This window comes from Patella vulgata, chromosome 1 (genome assembly GCF_932274485.2).
Source record: "Patella vulgata chromosome 1, xgPatVulg1.2, whole genome shotgun sequence".
Lineage (NCBI taxonomy): Eukaryota > Metazoa > Mollusca > Gastropoda > Patellidae > Patella > Patella vulgata.
This window is the reverse complement of record NC_065879.2, coordinates 64,324,999-64,349,496: the sequence shown is the minus strand read 5'-3', so window position 1 is coordinate 64,349,496 and position 24,498 is coordinate 64,324,999. Positions and strand designations below refer to the sequence as shown.

The 24,498-nt window shown below is 33.6% G+C and overlaps 2 protein-coding genes across 4 annotated transcripts in view; one reads left to right on the top strand and one right to left on the bottom strand.

Moving 5' to 3' along the window:
- The window catches only part of LOC130010857 (neuroglian-like), a 92,482-nt gene extending 87,590 nt beyond the window's left edge, over nucleotides 1–4,892 (top strand). The window contains exon 16 of the mRNA XM_056099010.1: nucleotides 4,293–4,892. Within this exon, the coding sequence (XP_055954985.1) occupies nucleotides 4,293–4,297 (5 nt within the window). The 3' untranslated portion in view covers nucleotides 4,298–4,892. The remainder of the gene's footprint in view (nucleotides 1–4,292) is intronic.
- Nucleotides 1–21,609, bottom strand: part of LOC126824460 (neuroglian) — a 63,804-nt gene extending 42,195 nt beyond the window's left edge. The window contains exon 1 of one of the 3 annotated variants that reach the window (XM_050553728.2): nucleotides 21,522–21,609. The gene's annotated coding sequence lies outside the window, so the exon portion shown is untranslated. Of the gene's footprint in view, nucleotides 1–232; nucleotides 377–21,281; nucleotides 21,301–21,521 lie in introns of those variants that run through there. The other 2 variants (XM_050553873.2, XM_050553795.2) reach the window with 2 other exon arrangements.
- Between the last annotated feature and the right edge of the window lie 2,889 nt (nucleotides 21,610–24,498).

Here is a 24,498-nt window from a genome sequence, read left to right as displayed (position 1 = left end):
ATGCATGTAGGACGTCGAATGGCTGAAATCCTGATGTACAAACGTAATTACAAAAAAAAAATCAGTAGACAACGTTGAAGCTTGATTAGAAAATCGCCACTTAAAATTAAGTCTGGTAAAATATAAAATACAGAATATAAAATGCCAAAAGTGAAAATCGGATTTTAATCAAGTTGCATTCTTATGAGACTCAGTGGACACCGAAACAGTGGACACATGAATCAATGATTACCTTCTGTTAATCCATAAACAACACAACGGTTAGTCTATTTACTTGAGTGATGATTTTCCAATAAATGGCACATTTAACACCAACAATAATCCTTTAAGCTGCAATGTATTGATCCATACAGACAATCCATAAATAAACTAACGAATAAAAGAAAGTCAGACAAATTTTAAAGATTTCGATGTGATTATAAAATGTATTACAGCAGACAATAAATGGAAACTTAACTGTGACAACTTCTAATGTCTCAAAACCAAGAAAGTAAACAACAACACCCGCTTGGACAATCGTGACTCAATGTGAAGAAGAGTCAACATCGAATCACCATCCATATAAGGTTATTAAAATGAGTCCTCCCACTCCCCACATGACCAGTGCCAATTACTCTAACAGGATACCATTAAAGAACTGCAGGAACCAATATATGGTAGAAATAGCTATTCCTTTTAACTCCCTACTAAATATAGTCTGCTTCTTCTACATGTACATGTATACTGTCAACACAGCTTCAGAAGCATTTAACTAGCTCGCTTTAAACCAACCTTCACCATGTCCCTACAGAAACAATAGACATTGGTCGTATACTGACATGCCAATACAAAACAGCTCTCTTTATCCTGGCCACAAGTAAACAATAAAACAGCTATTCTTTCCTCCTCCCACCAATGGTCATAAAACTAATCAATCGAAAGATAGTTGACAGATATTAAGAGTAGAGATGAAAGAATGTGTTGCTAATGATTTGTATCAGAGACTGCCATTGGCTCTTTATGGTATTGACAGACAGCCGAATCTGTTTGTAAATGACTTTAGTGCAGTCAGGTACCTTAGAGTATTTGAATAATTATTTTCATTTCCTGCAATACTTCCAGGAAGCAGTCAAAAACATCACATTCCATCCTACATGTACATGTATCCTGCTAAGTGCAGTGGAATTGTCTGATATTGAATCATGATAAATAATTCAGTCTTTGAATGTGGAACCCTCAGAGGAATTGCTTAGAGATTTTACCATTGATATCTTTCATGATTCCTAAAAGAATTCCTGGATATAATTAATGGAAAAGAAAATGGTTGAACGATTTCTTTCAAATTGACAGAGAGATTACCAAGAGTTTTTGCTGAATAAAAAAAATTAAATCATGTAGTCTCCCCTGAAATAGATGTAAAGAGGCTTTATCTTCCACTTTCACAACAAATAAATGTTATTCATTTTGCAGATACAATGTAATGTGTGTATCATATTTAATAAACTTCCTTAAGGGTCAGATCGTTCACATTTACATTTATTTCACAAACATGTACAAGTCGTTGACCCAGTGCTACACATAAATTGTAATGCCAAATCAAAGCAGATTAGGGGTATGGGACAGTTCGTCCCAGGACAACTGTTACTCATCCCCAGACTATTCGTCACCGACATTCTATCGTAAAAATAAGCATTGTTGTCCAGAGACGAATAATCCTAGGGAACGAATAGTGTTAGGACGAATTGTCATCAGGGACAAGTGGTCTGGGGACAAGTGGTCCTGGGAAGAATCATAGATAAACTGGCTACATATTATTCATAATATTCTGTTGAATTCAGCATAGTTTTATACAAATAAACCCATCATTATTACCATTTTCCCATGATTATTTTACATAACCTCCTCCCTCATTATTACACCCCCTACCCTTCACTCCGATAACCTTCTTCCCTTGAGTATTATCTCCCACCATTACCCCCTGCCCCCTAGTTACACTCCTCAATGACTACATGTATTACATGTACTTTCCCACCAATTTAGTTTCAAATATATAAAAATTATTTGAAACAATAAGAGTACTATGGTTAGAACTACATGTACATGATGTAGTATAATGTTTACAGTTATTTTCAATTTTGACAGAAAAATGTCAAAGTTGAATTACCAGGCCTGTGAAATAATTGGGGGTCAGGATGAGATAATCTGAGCTGAATGACATAATTGTCATTGTTTCCCAGCCTATTAACATATTTCTCTGTCATGTTTCCATAAACAAAGTTTTGAAATTAAATTACATGTAAAGCACTCAATTTAAAGTGATATCGTCAACTAAATTCCATCCATAATATTTATTTAAACTTTTGTATCTTTTATTAATCATGGGTGGATACATGATTGTAAAGCACAACCTTGCAAAGTGTAGCAGTGGTGTAAAACATTTTTGAACCTTGTTTAGAAATTAATGGGGGGGGGGGGGCTAAAATACAGGGAACCATTATTCAATAATCAACTACTGTAGTGTGTATGGTTCTTTAGGAGTGGGAAAAAACTCATATCATTTATTGGCTGACGACAAAACTCAATCGACACCATGACAATGATCCCCTTACACCACCCCATCAACAGAGAAAAGACTGGTAAATACTGGCCAATAGATGTAATTAAACTAAAATATTGCAGCAGAGTTCCTATACATGTACATGTAATATATTTATTTAGCTAAATACAGTAATTAATGTCCGTCACCATATACCTACTGATTATTTTAATATATAATGTTTACCTGACATAAATGTTTAGTTGGTATGATGTGAAAAACATGTCTAAATCTTAGTGATTATTAAAGTAATTATTGCAAATTATCAATGTTCCTTGAGTCATTATTCTAGCTATAATTGAAGTTGACTTGTCACATTTGAATCTGTATTAAGCACTTGGGAATGTTAAACAACCCCACCTACATGTACATGTACTGTAAAAAAGTGAAATACATGTATGTTAGGGACAAACTGTTGGACTGTAATTTACCACAGATCATCAGTCTGATCCCATCTGGCCTAGGCTAATATAGGCCCTATTTCAAAATGTTCAGTATATTTGTAATCAGTGCTACATGTTTATAATTTAGATACATGTATGGTCATATGCATGTACCGGTAGTGTACACATATGATGTACCATCCCAAACTTAGGCTGCCTGTCTAGAGCTAGCTCCGCCTGAGAACAGGCCCTAAGCTAATTACCCGACATTTTAATTCCTACATCGACGATTTTAGTCGAAAACACCGAGTATGCTTTTAGTAATTTTAGAAGTATTTATTTCTCTTCTATTGTCATATTGAATGAAATTAAATATGTTTATTTAGCCGCTGTGTGTATGAAAGATGTCAAACTAATCAAAGCCAAATCACAAAATAGTCCTCTAATTATTCAATATGGGGGCACCCATAAAAGGTATTTCACAGAGGTGGTTTTGTTTGCAAAGACAAATTTAGGAATATCTAACCTTGTTTTGAAAGATAAACAGATTGAAACTCTAAAGACAGTTTACAATGGCAAAGAATGTATTGCAATATTACCCACTAGCACATATTATATATCGCTTTTACCGGATTGGCAGAAGTTGACATTTTGCTAAAGACATGTGTTTACATAAAACACATGCATGATTGGGTTATTTTTACTCTGTTGTGTACACAAAGCTGTAGTCCGGCCGATAAGTCCCGCCCCAAAATGATCACGTGAGCAGTTTTAAATGGCGGCTAACTGGGGCAGTGATCATAATGACATATGACGTAGATGGATCGCTGCGTGCAGTTTGATGATGTACATGTACTTACATGTGACAGAACTGAATAAAAGGAAAGAACAATCTTTAGCTGTTCCAGTGGGAGAAGGCCCCTTCCAAATCCTAGGCTAATTGAGCCACCAAACTTCTCATTTTGTCAATGACAATAAATACAATTTTTCAAAGTACATGCATAATAACTACATGTAACATGTAAATTTCAAAAATCAATACCTTTCTAAAAATTACGTACTATTTCATCTTGTAATATATACAAGTATGATTCATTCACTTAACAATTTTGTTTTCAAAATAAAGTCATTGTGTTTATTGGATTTGTACAGTCGTTCATCAGAGTATGCTATCATATATTATTGACATCTTTTATATTAAAATATAGATTATATGCATACTCCTTTAATGTATTCATACCCACGATCTTTATTCGACCCTAGGAAAAAATAAACCTTTTTTTTTTTCAATATTTCCATCATTTAACAAAAAAGCGTGAAATTTTCTATTACAGTTTGAAACATATGGTGCTGTTGATATTTGGTTATCATTGTTTGCATTTAAAATTTCGAAGAAACATCTTGCAACTTAATGCACAGCTTGTGGTGAAAAAGACCTTGTTAATGTAACATCTACATGTAAATGCATTTTTTATTTTTTTAATTTGATCTAAACTAAATTTTTAGCTACCCTTTTTGTTAACTATCCTACAGTTCTACGCCGACTGGGCAAATGAAGATTGAATTTGTATGGTAAGGTAAGGATATCGAGTTTAACAGAGTTCCCATGTCAGCCCCTGATAACAATAATAATTTAAGTTTGAAAAGTCCAAAGTAAAAAAAAATCTATCCTTTGTGGTATAAATTTATGATTCATAGCCAGATAATAGCCACAAAATTGTCAAGTTCTTGGTCGAAGGGAATAGAGCTCATGACTTCGAGACATACATGAAAATACTAGTCGATGAATCATTCAACTTCCCTTCATGAATAACACTTGATCCTGGTGTAAATGTAACTTTAATTTACATGTACCTTTACAAGTGAGTCCAAATTTGGAATAAGATATCTATAATTTATTTTTTATTTTAGTAATTTAATTCACAGTGGGGGTCTCATTTGTTTGATTCTGTTAATATACAATGTACATGTATCAGTGTAAAATATATGAGATCACTGTGATTCTAGTTTCTACATGCACATTTCAAAATAATTAAATAATTTGAGATGATGTTATTCTAGATACAATGTACCATATTCAACAATGTAGTTACATTTTTTTTTTCAAAATTGAATACTAATCGGTCCAGACTAATTCACAACATACATGTATCACCGAACAGTGATACTAAATTCTACTTCTTTTTCAAATTTTATTTTAAGGATATACAGAATTTATTTCTTAAAGTATATAGACAATATAGCTAATAGTAAGGTTATCATTTGGTCATTCTTTACTTTTAGTGTTAATATTTTGATTTAAAGTCTATAAAAAGTAATTGCCTAAAAGCATGATTGGCTTTGACTGTTTTATAATCTTTGGATGCCAGTAGGCTTATTAAGAGAAACCTTGAGCAAAGATTTATACAGTTAACAATGCAGTCTGATCAATGCCAATCAAGTGTCAATGCTTTTTAATTCTTTATGGCTTAAAGCTTATTAGATCCTATAAATTATATTTCATTATGAAACTTTCAACCAATGAAATTTATATATTTATTTAACTTCTTTTCATTTGATGTGTTACAATATTTTTATCTTTAATTTGATTTGTTGAAATCATTGTCCTTTTGTCTGTTTACAAATTAGTTACTTTAAAAGACCTCTACACACAGACAAGAGGGCAGATGAAATTAGAGACACACAGACAAGGAGATCGAATGCCTTGTATATAATTTGTAAATAATGTATTTTTAAAACTGTATATAAAGTAATATTGAAATGAATTTGGAATTGGACTTTTAATGAACAGTGACCGCCTTCACCAGAATACTTCTCCAGTAATGAGCTATACACCCCCAATCCTAGCTCATCCACATCTACAAATTGTCCATATGTATGAAATATTACATATGTATCACCTGGGTGCATATTCGAACCAAGAATAGCCCCGAACTGTGGGTGATACATGTAGGCAGGTGACCAACCATACATGTATGTACATGTGCATGCATTCCTTTTCATATACATGTACATGTAGGATTGAACACAAAGACATAACTTAACATACCTTAAGATCTTCAACCTGAGAGAGAGAGAGAGAGAGAGAGAGGGGGGTTAAGTCCACTCTACTCAAACTAGGTCATTTCGGAACTAACACATGGTTTAATTTTATTTCAATAATTCACTTGCGTGTAGGGTCTTTAGCAGTGGGAGGAAAGCTGAGGACCTGGAGAAAACCCACAAGATTGGACAGGCGACACTAATCCTTGTCAGTACAACCGGGGGATCAAAACCACGCCAGTTGACTTAATGACAGACCTTATGATACGACGTGCTCATGCTAACTATTCGGCCATCCAACCGCTCCTACAATGTGAGCAGGGCTGCCGACAACCAGTATCGCAGCGCAATTTGCGATACATATTTTGTCCGTTGCTAATCAAAAATTAAAATCTAACGTTTTTGATTCGCAGTAACTGCGAATCATTAATATGCCTGTCATTTTGGATATTGACACAAAGATTTATCCACATTTCTCAACACTTTCAACGTGTATAAAACATCAAATAAATTTTATAAACAAAACGGAATTCCCCGTGTGACATTTTCTTCTCGAACTATCCAGACTCAATTCATGATACTATATAATACAGGGACATAACTCTATGAATCGGGACTATTAAACCGGAAATAGGGAATCAAGTAGTACCACTCACGTTGCGAGACATGTCAATTTCGAGTAATTATATCAGTATTCAATTTGAAAAAAAATAAATTCAGTGTATCCCCCACGTATTGTAAATAAAATATAAAAAATAAATACGTGTAAAGGTATTGTAAAGTGAGAAATCAAAGTAAAAATTTCCGTAAACTATTATTGTTTATATCGCGTGCGTCTAGTTAATCGAGATTATTCGTAAAATACCGCGTGCTTCCGATTGAACAAAAATAATAACACACGATAAAAAGCAGATGAAATTGTTTTCTAACGAAGAAATAAGAAGCCACTGCCAAGAATTGGCTTCAGACATAAGGCCTAACAAAAGTCTACATTCATTCAGAAATGTTCACAGCTAGCTGTAGAAGTGCTAAAATTCTAAAAAAAATCTTAAGAATGAAATCTAATCATTTGCTATCAATTAAAATTAAAATAATCTTGTTATTAATATTTAGGTGTTTTATGTTGATTTGAAACTGAAAAACTGCTAATCAATTTTTAAATTTGCTAATCAAATTTGGCAAAATTGGACTTTTTGATTAGCAGTGCTGCTAATCATCTGTGAAAAATTACCGACGGCCCTGAATGTGAGACAGACCACCCAATGCCCACCAAACAAAAGTTTATTTCGTGTCTTTTTTCATAGAACACCCAGCTCCTCATAATGCTCTAATGATCAATATTTGCTGTCCTGCCTCTGTAGTGACTATATACATGTAGTTTGCTGGATGTCAAAATTTGCACCAGTACCAAAATGCTCAAAAAATAATCTGGCCTGTTATGTAACCTCATCATAAGAACCATAGAATTTCACTGGAATTTAACCACAATAAACAAACAGAAATATTTATATTGTTACCATGGTTTCTATTTTTACTTCAATTATCATCATGCTGGTTACATGTATCTTTAATAACACCATCTCAAATTATATAATAAAGGCACATATCCAAAGGGGGGATTTGGGGGTGTGTCACCCATCTTTACCCCGATGTATTCAGGAAGTGTGAACACTTTCCCAATACATGCACATGTATTATCACTTAACTTTTTTTTCAATCATAGATAGAATATAACCCCACACTAGCCCACATCCTTTCAACCAGTATCCGCTCTTTTACCTTTGGTCTAGTATAGTTATTAATTCAAGCGCAAATGAAATATTGTTTTAAGATCAATGATATATAGTTTAATAATTTGATATGAACCTGTCCATTTCTCCCCATAATTTGGCATACATTGTACATGTAGCCTTCAGGGCCCATAAGAGGTAAGTTAGAGCCCTGAAGTTAATCAATTTGGAAAAAAAGAGAGAGAAATGGGGTTTAACGTCCACTCAACACAACTTAGGTCATTTCGGGACTAACCCAAGGTTAAATTTTATTTCAAGGGGTCTTTAGCAGTGGGAAGAAACCGGAGGACCTGGAGAAAACCCACGAGGTTGGACAGGCGACCCTACTCCTTGTCATGTACAACCCCGCCAGTTGACTCAATGACAGACTGTATGATACAGCGCTCGGGTGCTAACCATTCGGCCATCCAACCCCCCAATTTGGAAAAAGAGATCTTCATATACATGTACATGTACTGTTCAAAAGATAAACAGCATATTTAGCCCAGTACATGATTGATGATATTTTATTATAAAATGTGGGTGTGTACTACTTTGTACCCTCAAGTAAATAACAGAACACTGACCATGTATATATCATAACTCATACAATGTGGCATATATACATAATACCCATTGTATGATCACTGATCTCAAATATATATATTAACCTGAGCAGGAATTCCACAGATTACTTAGTGACTTACATGTACATGTATCTACACCCATATATCTTAAGTTTCATAAAAACAACACTGACATTATATTTTTTTTTCCATAAAATTATCCACACTGTTCTGGAGAGAAAAAGATTAGAGGCAGAAATCAACTAATGGTTCCTGTAGATGTCAACCCTATGGGAAATACAATCCCAGGTTATTCAACAATGAATGCTCAAATTCCCCATTTTATTTTAATTTCCTCAATTCTCAATAATGCAGCTGAGACTCATATTAATATTGTTTAAAGTTAATTACATGTACACTGTATCCCCAATATAGCTTTGTTAAAGACATGAATTTGAATTTCCCAACAATATCTAATATGAAATGATTGTACCTAACACTTCTGTTATTTCTAGCTTGGTAATACATGTACATGTACAAGTATGGTTGTGTTCAGCGACCTTCAATAAAACCTTCGTGTTTGTTTTACTTTATACACAATAAACTCTATATATACATGAACATGTATGTACCATAACAAAAATATAATGACCAATAAACCCCAACACAATACAATTATTATGAGGTTCCTTACAAAACATATCAAATGTTTTTTTAAAATATATCTGACCTGGTCATTGTCCAACCACATGTACAGGTACCATGTACAATATAGTTTTAACACTACTGTAATTTGTCATTTTGTATGGACTTTTGATTTTAATTTACATGTAGGATTGGTGGTACATGTATGATCTGAGAAATTTTGCAGGTTAAGACAGTATCTACATGTATGCAATATACTTCTACCTCTCTATACTACATTTAGCAATCACAAGATACATGTAATAGCACCATGCTGCACACAAGAGAACTGAACCACACACAATACACAGATATATTAAGTAATAAATAATAAAACTACTAAGAAATCAAGTTAATGCATCCCTGGTCCAGCGGTAAAAATATGTTATTGTCAAGATAAAATAGCTGATTCAACAAAATAACTTTCTATAGGTAATTTAAGCTGGGTGGACTAGGATAGGATATAGAAGTTATTATAGAAACACAGGTGTCACTTAGATAGGATATGGTCTAAAATATAGCCACACGTGTTACGGTCATGATTTCTCCATTAATCTAACACAAATTTGACAATTTCAAATAAACTCTTTAACCCACCATCATAAATCACTTATTTCTAATTCATCAATCTTTACTTTCATTATATAAATTGTACAAAACACAAAAATAAAACAAAAGGGACTGAAAATTGTCAATCTCTTGTAGGTTTTATACTACAGAGAAGAAACAAGGGTACAGTATATAAATACTCATACAGAATATTATATATGCTACAAAATGGACATATAGTGTGGTCACATCAAATGCTGATTTTACTATTCAAGTGAACTAAAAGTTTTCAGTGCATTTTCTAAATTCAAATATTCCTGTCGTACATGTACAGTGGTCCTGAGGAAAAATATTCTGGATTATCTTCTAAAACATGTCTGCTTTAAATCAATGTCAAATAAAACAAAGAAATTTTCTTCACTACATTACTTCACTAACCAATCATGTTTATGCAGATTAGCTACAGGGCAAATCATACAAAAATATTCTCCAAGACAAAGGAAATAGGGTAGAAAAATAGGAGAGGGAAAGTATTCAAGCTTCAGAAAATATATTGAATTTTGTTTGTCTTTGTCTTTAAAGTTCAAGATTCCATATCATTCAGAAAGGAAACTCCACAAAACTTTAGGTGATCAGATCGCCTTACATAATTGTTCCACTTACATCTTCATGGTTGTAGAATTCCTTAATCAGCCCCTATGATTACTTTACTAATCAATTACCAGTAATTAGTCAGCTACAGGCCAAATCATATAAATACTTTTCTTCAAGACAAAGTGAAAAAATTATATTGTTTATTAGCTGTGTCTAATTAACCCAACTCCATTTATCAATGTTAATTAGGGGATTAAAATCCACCACTCACATTTATCTGCATTATATAGTCAGTGACGGGGCAGTGTTCTGGTAAAGTGGGGACACACTAGGCGAATCAATCGATGTCAAATTTGTATTCGCCCGAACCAAATGTGTTTCATATTTTCGGTGAATTTTCATTCGCTTTGTTTATATTTGCACATGTAGAATATTAGTCAATCACTGATGTCGAGAGAGTCACTAGATTTTTTTAAAGACAAAATGGCAACTATCAAGGCATAACGTTTTCTTCAACCAATTTACAAACAAGATTTTTAAAAACAACCTGCGTGACGGATCCAGTGTACAGTGTAAAATTTAAAAGATACCACAGCTGCACATCTTTTTTATATGTTTCTTGGTTACTGTCATGTTTAATCACGTGACCTAAAAGGTGGTGCAATCGACTAGTGAATCGAGTGGAGAATTCGCCTGTGTCCACTGAATCGGGCGGAGAATTCATCTACATGTACATGTAGTGTGTTCACTTCAGGCCTCAATTTGACACCGATAAGTTCGACAAAATGATTTGGGCATAACTTCACCACATGTGTCTGCCGCTTAAGCTGGAGTGGTAGAAAAAATTGGCCGATTCTGAAATTACTCCGATTTGAGTTATAATATAAATTTTTTTTGAGAAACAAAACCTGTTTTTGTTTTGGCCTTAAATTCTGCTGATTTTTAAATAATGAATGTGTATGAAGAAATCTGATTAATAAGAGGTTAATTAGTCATTAGAATGTTGAGCATCATGGATGAAAAACAGTGATTAACCAAAAATACATTAATTTAATGGTGCATCATGTCAATATTCTAATATGGCTACTTAAAGATAGAGAGGAGAGTGAGAGAAACAGACTTTTAACAGCTACATGTACTCAACACAGACATTTTGGGAGTAACTGATTATTTAAATACGGTGCGACTCTTTTCCTTGCTAGTACATGTACAACCCCAGAATAAACTCATAACTCCCATTGATAAGAGACCAATTATGAAGAAAAGACAAGTTTCTTCGATCAAACAATTAAAACTTGCTTTCTTTTAATGTTATAGATACATTAGGATCATAGGAAATTGTTCCAATTAGTAGCTACATGTAACTATTCTCATTTTCTCATGATATCGGAGAGATGTCAAGTTACAAACTACTGTAGCTGTCCATCAATTTAATTAACCAATGACACGCTAGCTATATACCTTTTAACAAACAAGAGATAGATGAGTTGCATTAACATCCGATCTAATTATACAATTAATAAATCAGACACTCTTAGTATCTGCAACAATTTACCTCCATTTCTGGGTAAACCATTTAGAATGTTGGTAGGACATGAGTATGTGTCCGTAACACAACTACATAGCCTATCCATTACAGATTAAGCACCAAAGACAAAATTGTGAAGATGAATGATTTTAATTTAATATTTTATTTGTGCTTTGTCAAATATAAATGTACATGTATTTATACACTGGTTTATTTATTGGATCTATGGGCATAAGGGAGATGTGTGCAAGGTAGAAAGAAATTGATTTTTTAAAAAGGTATGGGTGAATGGTGCTTATTGCATATTTTTTTTTAAGTGGATCCAGTCCAGATAAATCTATGGAATTTTTAACATATGGGAGAAAAGATTAGGCAGATGATCGCCCTCCGTGTTACATACAAACATGAGATGAAGTGGGATCTGTGACTAAATTGCAATGATACAAATGTACGTATATATATATCATAAGGCCTGATACATGTACTATATACATATAGACCATAAGGCCTGATAAATGTACTATATAGATTGTTACATGTACATCAACCAAGCTGTTATCATTCCAATTATACATTTTAAACTCTTTAGAATAGGAGAAACTATTTCTAACAGTCAGTTTATCCAGATCATAACCTAACTGAATGTTTTATTTTCTATGACTATGAACACTAATGATGCCAACAGTCAAAGAAAATGACTACATGTACATGGGCAGATAATATTGGGGTTGTCTACATGTACTAGTCTCCTTTCATTCATACATATGGACATGTACACGTACATCATTCCTATAGTCCGCTTGTTATGAATGGATTAGAAGATATTGTATGTACATTTAAAGAAATAAGTTTATTAACCCAGTCAATCAGTCAAACCTAATTGATGTAATAGAGAATATAATGTATAGGAAATTAATAAAATGATTGATATGACAACATCAAAGGAATTAGCTGCTTTTGTGTAACATGTATTATACCATGTCATATATGTAGGGAACAGAATCAACTCACTTCTTGATGATGTTTTGGAATTGCATGTATGTGATCACACATAATCAATTCTTATGAATAGTGATAGATTTTCTAATACAAAAATGTGAATTAATGTGTGTTGTTAAAAAAAAAATAAACAACAAAAAACGTTGACAGACGGCAGAGCAGGAAAAGTAAATCTCTTCTGATCTAAAAGATATAAAACCAAAAGTGGGAGTCGGGTGGGTGAGAGGCTTTACGAAAGGAATCCCTCTCATTATGATATGCCCCTCCTTATTTATCAAACCCTTTACCATGTCTACACAGGGCGCACTACATGTATCACAGGATAGAAATTTAATTTAGACTTTCACAAATTAACCAGATCTAATTTTAGCTCACCAATGATTAATTTGATTTAACATTCACTCGATCCTACATGTACCTGTAGCTCCTTTTCAGGACTAACATTCATGCACGGTACATGTACATGTATATTTTTTTGCTTATGTGCAGTGGTCTTTAAAGTGGGGTAAAAGTAAATTCAGAGTACCCCTGAGATTAGTTAAACGTCTGTGAATCAGGGGTTGAAACCAAGGCTTGCACAGATAACAGGCTTTATGATCTATAGCACATGTGAGACCCCTTCCACCTCCATCCATCACAATAAGGCTAAACTGTAATCCACCAAGAACTGTTACAGCACTGGTAGTAAGTTGATGAATTTTAATTAAGCCAGATTCGGACCTGGAATTGTACATGTATGCTTTATCTGGGACCGTTGTAAACAGTTTCTATAAGCTACATGTATGATAAAGCTTTTACAACGATCATACATGTACATGTACATACATGTACATGTACATACATGTATCGAGCTGGATGATTGTGACAAAGATATCATTTGTAAGCCTAATCCAGGTGTTGGTACTGGATGAAAGTGACAACAATATTATCAGCAAATGCAGGGTTCTGTGATAATACTGTATTGTTTAAATATTGATCTAACAGGGTTTATTAAAGCTGACAGAAAAATAAAATCTTAATCTATTCTACATAATATATATTACTTTATTACATGTACATATATGTAGATATCATTTTCATTTTATGTTAAAGGGACAATAACACTCTTGCTGGCTTAACAGCTCCAGAAAATAAAAAATAGCCTTATTCTTGTAAGTACTAGATGTGTTAGTGTCCTACCTGTTGTGTAAATTATCCAGTAAATCCTATTTTACTTGTTCAGAGGGTTCAAAAATATTCTTAAATCCAACCAAGTAACATTTGAAAATTTTTACGTCAGGCTTTTCAAATCATTTAGTTGAATTTTTCCAATTTTTTAAATTAGGTGTGTTAAGATGAAATTTGTATCATCAATTAATTGGAATATTGTAAAATAGTACAATTTGTTGACCAGAATAAAGATTGGGACATATTATTCAGTTACAACAAGAGTGGTATTGAGCCCTGTATAAAACATTAATATTTATCATTATGGAATTTTTTAGATTGTTATACATGTACTACTTGTTTAAATAAAGTTTTTCGCACATGCTCAAAAGAACCTTTTCCTGTAGAAGGAATGCCAAGAACCCTGAGCATACATGTACATGTACCTTCAAGAGGTCAACAACAGTACCCGACTCCAATAGTCCTGTAGGATGGAAAGGAATAAGTTAACCGCCTTGTCACTTATCATTGCAATCTTGCATACTCTGCTAAATGGACACTCCTTACAGCACAGATATTTAACAATGCGTATACTCTGCCTGATCGAACAAAAATTACTTTATCTACATTTAAGTTCATCGTTGACATCTTTGTTTTATTGCACACATGGTGCAGGTTAGCTATTTAACCTTCAACATACACTTGCTACAGTGTATAACCTCTGACCTTTGACACAATGTCGATTAATCTATGACCTTCAGTATGCATATCTATAATAAATAAGTGGATACCAAATTAAATATCAAGTAGAGAGTCAAGTAGCCAGTGGATTATTAAATCATGGTGGGATATTCTAATGTATATGTACATGTAGATCACTTTTAAAAAAAGACGACTAACCATATTTCACAGTTAAAGGTCAGATCATCAAACGGTATCGATGGTGGCTGTGAGTGTACATGTAATTGTAGCCTACATTTATGTTTAGATTAAGATATATTTCCCAAAAAATTTTAATATCAAAATATTTCTATGAATGATAATTTTTTCCATTTCTGCAAATATTTAAACCTTTCCTTAATTTTTGCAGTCATCACCTTGAATGATCGGTGTTAGTTAATCACACAGATAACCTACTTTATTTACTGTATATGTAGCAAATACCAATAAAATCAAAACCAAGTTCTTACATGTACATCTATTCCACATGCCTTTTAATTAACTCTTTTTAGGAATAAAAATAATTTACATGTAACATGGTACAAATGTATGATAAAATTCAAAATATTATATAATAATTTCCATATAAATGTATTACATAGGTTATAAACTTGACGATACGTGTAAGGCGTTAGTAGAAGTAATGAAACATCATGAACTAAAACTTATCAATGAAATGGGAGGCAACCATAATCTTCAGTATACAGACACATAAGAAAAGAATCAATTTTCCTTTGATTAGGCTAAATTTAAAAATAAAAATGTTGATTTTGTGTGTTGATTTACTTTGTGTAGTGGGTATCAGTGCACATTTAAAAACTCAGGTCCACAGATAGAGCCAATGTTAAATAAACTTATTTTGTGTTCAACTGTTGACAGTTTAAGTCACACATGTAATCAAAAACAAAATTAGTAAACAAATTGTCTTCTGCTCTATATATTGGAAGGAAACATTTAATCTATCATATGTTTTTCAATCACTTACTGTATCAAAATTTCATGATCAACAAAATTCACTACTTTTCCATTTGACATCAAAAAAGAAATATAGCTCCTTTAAGTTTTACAATTGTTTCACACTTGGTTTAAACATTTACCATAAAGACTCGATCAGGAAGTATTTATCAGATAATTACATGTACTGGTAGTTGCTGCTACATGAAGGCTACAAATATGTATATGGTCAAAGTATAATCTGTAATCTGAAATACCTTGTAAACTTTTTAAATACATGTTGGGTATTGTTTATTTTCCCAACTACTGCTTGATGAAGCCCTCACTAACAAACAATAAAAGTTAAAAGACATTTGTATAAAGCTTTTACACTGCATTTAATTCAATTGTTTTTTTTAAAGCGGGGCCTACGCTGACCTTACAACTGAAAGAGAGAGAGAAATGGGGTTTAGCGTCCACTAACACAAACTACATGTAGGTCATTTTCGGACTAACATGGTTCAATTTTTATTTCAATAATTCGCTTGAGTGTAGGAGTCTTTAGCAGTGTTAGGAAACAGACGGACCCAGAGAAAACCCACAAGCTTGGACAGGTGACCCTACTCCTAGTCACTTACATGTACAAGCGGTGAATCGAAACCACACCACTTAACTCACTGGCAGACCCTCTAAATTGGCGTATCAGCAACGGAATGCCACCGGCTGCAACTGAAAACTGTCGACCTGAGCACCTCTTACAACTCAAAGCAACTAGTTCCGGTCAGTTGAACCAAGTTGTCCAGGTTTAACTTTCTGCATCTCGCTTCAACTAGCGGCAACTACATGAGTGCTCTTACATCTGGCGTCAACTCGTTTCCACGCAAATACATGTAACATCACATGACTTTATAAATAGGTCAAAAGGAGGCAAACGAAGGCATCCGCTTTTCATATGTTGATGTTGACAATAATGTAATGGCAAGACTGAGCATGCCTTTCGGGGCTTCTTCTCAGGTATTTGTTACGTGTTAAGTGTAATCACTATCAGTTCCGAGGCGACATGAGCACTCCGAATTCAGTTGCTCTCAGTTGCCCTCAATATGTAGGCTGATTTGATCAACATAAGCACCCCTGCAACTGATTGAGTGAACATGTACATAAGCCCTGCTTAATACATGTACAACACAAGAAAATGTCAGTTTAACTCTATGCAAAGTGTTTACTACATGTAGATTGGTTCCAGTCAATCTGAATAAATAATTATATTCAAAACTGAGACACTTCAAACCTCTGGATATTAAAGCGATCAATTAGCATGTCATTGCTAGTCCAATTTTTCTAAGAGTTAAGCTGACCAAAATTGCAGAATATAAAAGAGCTATGTTTAAACATTATATTTTTATTTCGCTGCAAAGATCTTTGACAATAACTTTAACATTGATTGTCAATGGTCTATAATCTTGACTTTTGCTACACTGTTTATTTAGCTTATATTGAGTCATTGACATGGTTAAATATTATTCAATTCAAGATGTCATTTGTGAAACTTGAATATATTATTATACAACTATAATAAAATGTACATGTTAAAATTTCAGGTCATATGACTCAAACTTAATCAATAGAAATTCAAGTTGAAGTACATAAAGAGACTTTACGCTTCAACAAGCCAACTGTTAATAGCCCCCCAAAAAAGTTTGTTGGTGATTATCTTCATATACAGTGCAAATTTATTAAAATGACATTAATGTGAATACATGTATCTATATACTATATAAACTACCAGTACATAAAGTTGTTAGACTTCAATAAGTCAACAGTTAATAACCAGTTTGTGCAAATAAATTCAAGTTTGTCCAGAAGAATGACCTTACGTCCAGTTGGCACTAAGCAGTGGTACATCTACATGTACATGGTCATGTATTATTAATGTACCTAATCATTCAGGTTTAATAATCTAGCCATCCCACATGTACAGTGAATGTTCATGTATAATTCTCACTCATGATTATCCAATAGATACACAAATATGTGCATCTACAGAAAATTCTTTAATTCATAATCTGAATATGACTGTGTCTCAACAGTGGTGCCAGTGCCATCCCTTATGTGGCCCCAGGGCTTGTACGATACATGTTAGTGACTACATGTACATGTACATGTATGTGCTGCTAGTTGATAAAGAAATGATTTTCAATTTGGCATGATTTGACAAGACTTATATCGAAGGTCTTCAAATCAACTACTGACAATCTTTAAGAATCAGTCAACCCTAATTAAAGGGGCATTAGGTAAGATAATATAAAGGGCTGACAGTTCGTCCTATATTAGTTAAAAAATAATTAATGAAAACAAAATATGCTGAAAATTTCAGTCAAATTGCTTCACTCTGAACCAAGATATCACCAATTCAATTTTAGGCTAGTCTTGATCCTCATTACTAACGTTGGTATGAAAATGAACAAAGTCTTGATTATCCATTTTTACGTTAAATTATCCATCACAAAATATATTCAAATCCAGTAAATATCGCAGGCTAATGATGGCATTGAGGGTTGATTATGGTCTGAATCAGTTAATTAATAATCTAAATAACATTTCAGGCCTAAAGAAAGATCTGCAATAGGCAGATTTAGCTCTTGCATTTAATGAATGTTTAACAAGTTTTATTCATTAAAATATATCTGTTACCTCTCCATTAATAATCTTCGGGTGCAGTTGACAAGCTAATTGTTAATTGTTGATATAATGTCGACAGCATGTATTTAAATCAGAGGTGGTAATTAAAGAAACAGTACTTAATCGACTTGTGTTAATTGACTCATCATCAGCTACATGTATAGAACAATACAACTAACATTAACTGTAACATTTAACACAGGTTAAGTGTCAAAACATTGTACAACCTGGGTGGGGTTACTTAATCTTGCGATTTCTATGATTAATCCTATGGCTACAGAATGTTTCTATAAAGAATCAAATGAAAATACTTCAGTCCTTTTGAGAGTAACATACATGTACATGATTATCAATGCTAGGGAGATTAATTTTTTTGTAAACCATTCATTAAAATCCAACTGTCAAGACTTCTTTTACAGTACACGTACATCCATACAAATGTATACATGTACATATTAGGACCTTATCCATCCGACTATGTAAGATTTTACTAGACAGTTCCACAGGTGCCTTTCAGCTCACAAATTGAGGTCTAACCATGGACCAAGGAGTTGATCTGTCATTGTACACAGTCTATGATCCAGCACTTTATATTTACTGTAGTATGTACAATGTATTATATAGTGTATATAGACCCATTAAGTGCCCTTGTTTAGCCCTGGAACATGATTTTTAATAGATGATCTGTTTAGAGTGTTTATTAAAATGTACATAGTACTGTACATTTTCCAGTTTATTTCTGCTATAAATAGAGGATGTGCATGTACATGTAGTGTTGCTAGTATTGATCTGTATAAAGAAGGGTTTCTACCTGTCTGACAAGTCAACAAATCTCTATGTAAACATTGAATAACATCTACTACTACCGGCAATAGTGCCACAAATAAACTGGATGGGTTTGTGAACAATAGACAGAAACACAGAGATGGGTTATCTTTGACATCAATCCAGGTAGTTTTCTCCCACAAACCAGTTCATCCTGGGTTATTTCACTCTACTTTTACTACATGTACATGCATTTATCACTAGACTCTCCTTTTATACTATTATTATTTGACACTAAGACTCTCCATTTATATGATGATTATTTGACACTAATACTGTTCTTTTATACTATTATTATTGGACATTAAGGCTTTCCTTTTATACTATGATTATTTAACATTATGACTCATTTTACACTATTATTATTGAACACTATACTCTCCTTATATACTAGTATTATTTGACACCCAAACTCTCCTTTTATATTATTATTTAACACTAGACTCATTTTACAATATTATTATTTAACACTAAGACTCTCCTTTATACTATTATTATTTGACACCCAAACTCTCCTTTTATATTATTATTTAACACTAGCTTCATTTTACACTAAGATTATTTGGCATCATGACACTTCCTTTATACTATGATTAGTTGACATTACAATCCCCTCTATACTACTAACATTTACTACCATTTTATACTTGTATTATTTAACACTAGACCCCACTTTTATGTACTATTGTTAACACTAGACTCCCCTTTTACTCAAAACTTGTCCTCTGACAATCTTATTCCCGGTTTTCTGAAAGAATACTTCTCCATCAGTCAGTGTTTTATGATTTTGAATCAACCAGAAGAGACCTGCATATAGCACGAGAACCATGTGTAGTCAACTTAATTGTTTGGATTTTCATTTTTATAAACTTTTTCTTTCTATTACATGTACATATATGTGGGGTTTTCCTGCTTGATCATAACATTGATTAAATAGTGACACTGACACCTTTGACCAACTGGATAATGTGGCCTATGGTTAACTCTCTAAGAAAGCATTAATGGAAAAGACAAATTGTTCTCAAAATGTCGGCAGAAACAATATTTGATATACATGTAGTTGATTGCTATTTCTTCTTTAAATAGCTTATTGGACGATTTATTTGGCTCTATTGGATGGCTTATTAAACAGCACAGTGACCTTTCAATTTTAAAATGGAGAATAACAATTTTACCAAGCAATGCAATGGACATTTTGACCACATAATTTGATAAACTGATTTTATTTTGGGTAATAACTTTGCCAAAATATTGGCCCAAAGAAGGTACTTCCATGCGTAAGTACAATATATAATTTTGTTTGATGGTTTTGAAAATTTTATATCGCGTCACATTGGGGTTTCTATGTCTTTTCTGTTACTGGTAAATTTTTGAGAAAATAGTCCATTTGTAATGTAAATATAATTGTAAAATTAACCTTGAAATGTGCAATTAAAATCATAGCCTAAGCACAAATTACATGAGGCTGGGATGAAACCACAGGGAATCTACAAGGCTATTTTGTTACTAACTTTCGGTTTACATCCTTTACATTCAGACCTGTTTCTAAATTATTTTTTGCTTAATGAAAACTCATCAGAAATTTCTAGTGTGTGCCCCGTTGTTAGTGGTGTAAGATGGAAGGCCTTCCAATGGAAAGTGTCTAGTCGTTCGGATATACATATTGGCTTGCACACAAAAAAATCCTTGGCAGTTGGAATTTGAAATTAGAGTATATTGTAGTGCCGCTGTCTGGGTAAAATTTTCCCTTGTAGCAAACCATTTCATTTCTAACATGTTGACAAGTTACATGTACATACTATTTGCCATGGCAACAACAGTGCCGTACATTTCCCTCATAGCATACTGTATGCCCAATTGCCCGTCTTCATTAGCCCAGTCGGAGCGGAACAGTAGGACGTTTAACCTCATTTCAATTCATTTCTTTACACTGATGTATTATTTTTTGCTAAAATGGATATACACTGTACAACAGGATGAACTGCTATACCAGTATTGTTAACATTGGCGGAACACAATGGTATTCAAGTATTTAAAATAATAAATACATGCAAATACTATAATAAATAAACATTACCAGTACATATATGAAAACTCAAGCCAGACTCGAGGAAGAAAAAGACATTATTTACATTGACCACATGTATACTTGTACGATATACGTACATGTATTAACACTACATATATACACATTTACAACAATGTTATAGATGAATTATCCTCTTGATATATCAATAAATCTAAATTCCATACATATGACTCAGAAAACATGTACCCGATCAGAAATACCTCTCGACAGAATAATTTAGGTCAAAACCTATGCTTGGTTGGGTCACCAACTCACTCGCTTACAGGTAACTTTAACCAGTGCCTCGTACTACTGAATCGAGACACGTTCGTCTAGCACATAAACAATGTCACCGATGCACATCCACGCTTTTCATTTAGAAGTCAAGCTTGTGCAGCCTAAAAAAACTGTTTAAATTGAATATGAACTGCAGAAAGCAACATTTAAAATCAGCTACTTACGTTAATAATCAGTTTGAATGTCGGCTAAATTCAAAGCGTCACCCTTAAAACACAGGTAGGCGCGCACCTTACATCCGGGACAGTTCACAAGACTGGTGACGTAGAACACAACTAATCCTCCGTTCTTCTTTGAAGTGCGACACGGTTGGACAAACATATCTCACAGAGTATTTTTACTCTGTGATAACCTCCCAGTGTGTCAAAGTTCATGACCGTAAAAAAAACACAAAAAAACCGCGCCGAGTTGTCAATGCGATATTGGTTTTGGACTGAGCATTCTTCTGTTGAAAAAGAGCAGTTATAAGAAATTGATAAAATGATGAAAATATGTCTTTCAACTGTTAATAATGTATAGGGGCGCGTGGTCCACTTAGAGATTTATCATGCCCGCGGTTTGGCATGGTTCCTTATCGTATTTTAGTTAGAAAAAACGCCTTAAAATCTGTGCACACACACATAATATACAATACAGTACCCAATCGACCAAAGAACCTAATAATAATAAGTAAAACAAAAAATTATACAAATAAATAAGATACTTAGAACGGAAAGTTATTTTGTTAAAAAGCCCCCTAGCAATGTGTTTTATTAAAACAATGGAAATACAGGTGAAGCAATATATGATAAAGCAATGAAATGAAAATATTGAACTAAAGAGATGCGTAACTGATCGCGACATGGCTTTTTGATTACTTCAGTAGAATCGTCAGCAAAATGGTTCCTGAGCATTTTGTTTTATTTTCACAAAAGAATATCTAGAGTTATTGTTCCGTGATTGTTTCTTAAGGATATTTCCCTATTGTAGTAACTTAATGGACTTAAAAGTTTTTGAACAATTTTCACCAAGTTATCTACCCCTCTCCACCCCTCCCCTTATCCCTTACGAAATTTATTTTAAAAAATATTAAAAAAAATAATAATGAACAGGGTGAAGAATCTTATAACAACCTGGTTATACGTTACCTTGTCTGGCAAACTACTATTAATCTAACTTTAAATTTGTCATGAGGAATTGTATTGCAATGAGTTGAAGAGAAATGTTTTAAAATATTAAGCCAGTTTTGATTAAGCTATTCTTTACCCCCCCCCCCCCGAGAAACGACCACATACCCTGCCTGGTTGCCAAACCCGATGGTATACTTATAACAATCAAACGAGTCGACAGACGGATTACGAAGAAATGAATAGAAAAGTCATATTACATTTTATTGTGTATGGTCTGCACGTTTATAGCGGCCTTTTATTCCGGAATATTGGTCCCTTAAGTGAGTCAAGATATAGATACTGTAGGTAATAAATGAAATGAAATGGGGTTTAACGTCAAACTGTTCTGCACCCCCCGGGCAAATGAAGACGGACATATGCCATGCAGCGTGCCATGAATTTTTTTTTGCCCAACTGGGCTACCGTCTATTTCAAATTAAGTATGTTAAGAATAATTTCAACCGGGAAAAATTTGCCGTTAGATAATACGGATTTTGTCAAGAATCTTAAAGAACAAAGAATTGTTAAAATAGATAAAAAAAAAATTGCTAATTTTAAAAAAAATAATGAAGACCGACATACACCAGACAGTGTGCTATGAGGGAAAGTTTGCTGGAACAGTGACGCTACTGCCGACACTTATTTCGAATTCCAACGGTCATGGGTTTTTTAAGTGCACGTCCGCCGCCCTGCACCACTGACAATGGGAATCACACTTGAAAATCCCGGGGTACTTGCTCGGCCAACACCGGGATCGAAACCCTGCCACCACCCGGTTATTAATCACTGAGCCACCATGACCTCTTAGGAAATAAGATCACAGGTTAACAGCTGATATGTTTATACACACTTAGTTTAGTTGTACTAATATATGTATACATGTATATAAGAATCTGAAGACACACACCAATGCTAAAAACAAAATAAAGACTAGCCTCCACACGTGTACTCTAAAACTACAAATCAGATGATCTTTATTTATCAATGTGCCTTCCTTTAAAAACAGAACGAAAAAACAGCGTTGACCTAACAATACTTGTCTAAATATAATGGTAAGAAAAGGTACCACGGTTTAACGTGCGTTAAAGTAAATTGTTTCCATAAATTGTTCGTGGCATGCAATAGAATGATGTGATTCCAACACACGATGACGTTATTGTGCTTTTATTTAAGAAATTTCTGTGATCTGTTTAAATGAATTCAAACTTTGTGTAATCGTTTACCTTTCGACCTCTCAATCCAAAAACTATTATACCGTCCCCTAATGCCCCTTATCGATGATAGAATGGATGAAGCATAGACTCGATCAACTAAGCCGATTAGTGCCTGGCTTGTGAAGATGGGAACTCGTCTTTCAATCAACCAAGCCGTGAAGGTGGAAAAAGGGCCCAGATAAGAACAGTGATAGAATGTGTCGATTATTTAACCATTTGTCAAGATCTGTGTCACCAGTGACTCACGGATGGTTATTGGGACATGGCTATTGTTCTTGTAATATGCTTGTATTGTGTTCCAGGGGTTAACCAAGGTTCGCTCTTCTAAACCACTTCATTAAGGCACCCATATTAGACAATCTTGGAAAGAGTAGGCTTGTTAGCATAACAAAAGATGAGACTGGTTGAACTTAATGAATTACACACAGTGTGACTGAGATATGGATGGGAACCAATGCAAGGGATGAGATAAATTTTGATATTCTCGATTAAATTACTGAATTCGCATAATTTGCCAGTCCTTGTTATTAGCATGATAACTGCTCAGATTGGTAGAACGAAATGAATCAAGATTGTCTATTTATTACAGATATTTATTCATAAACTTGGTCAATCCAAAAACTGCAAAAACAATATATTAAAGATATATTCCCCAAGGTTACTTAGGTCATTCTGTGCCCGAGAACTGGAAATTTTTTAACTGGAAGTATGTCATTTCTTCGTGATGTGATATAATATGTATTGTGGCAAAGGTTAAAGTGATTTAAATTAATTTGATA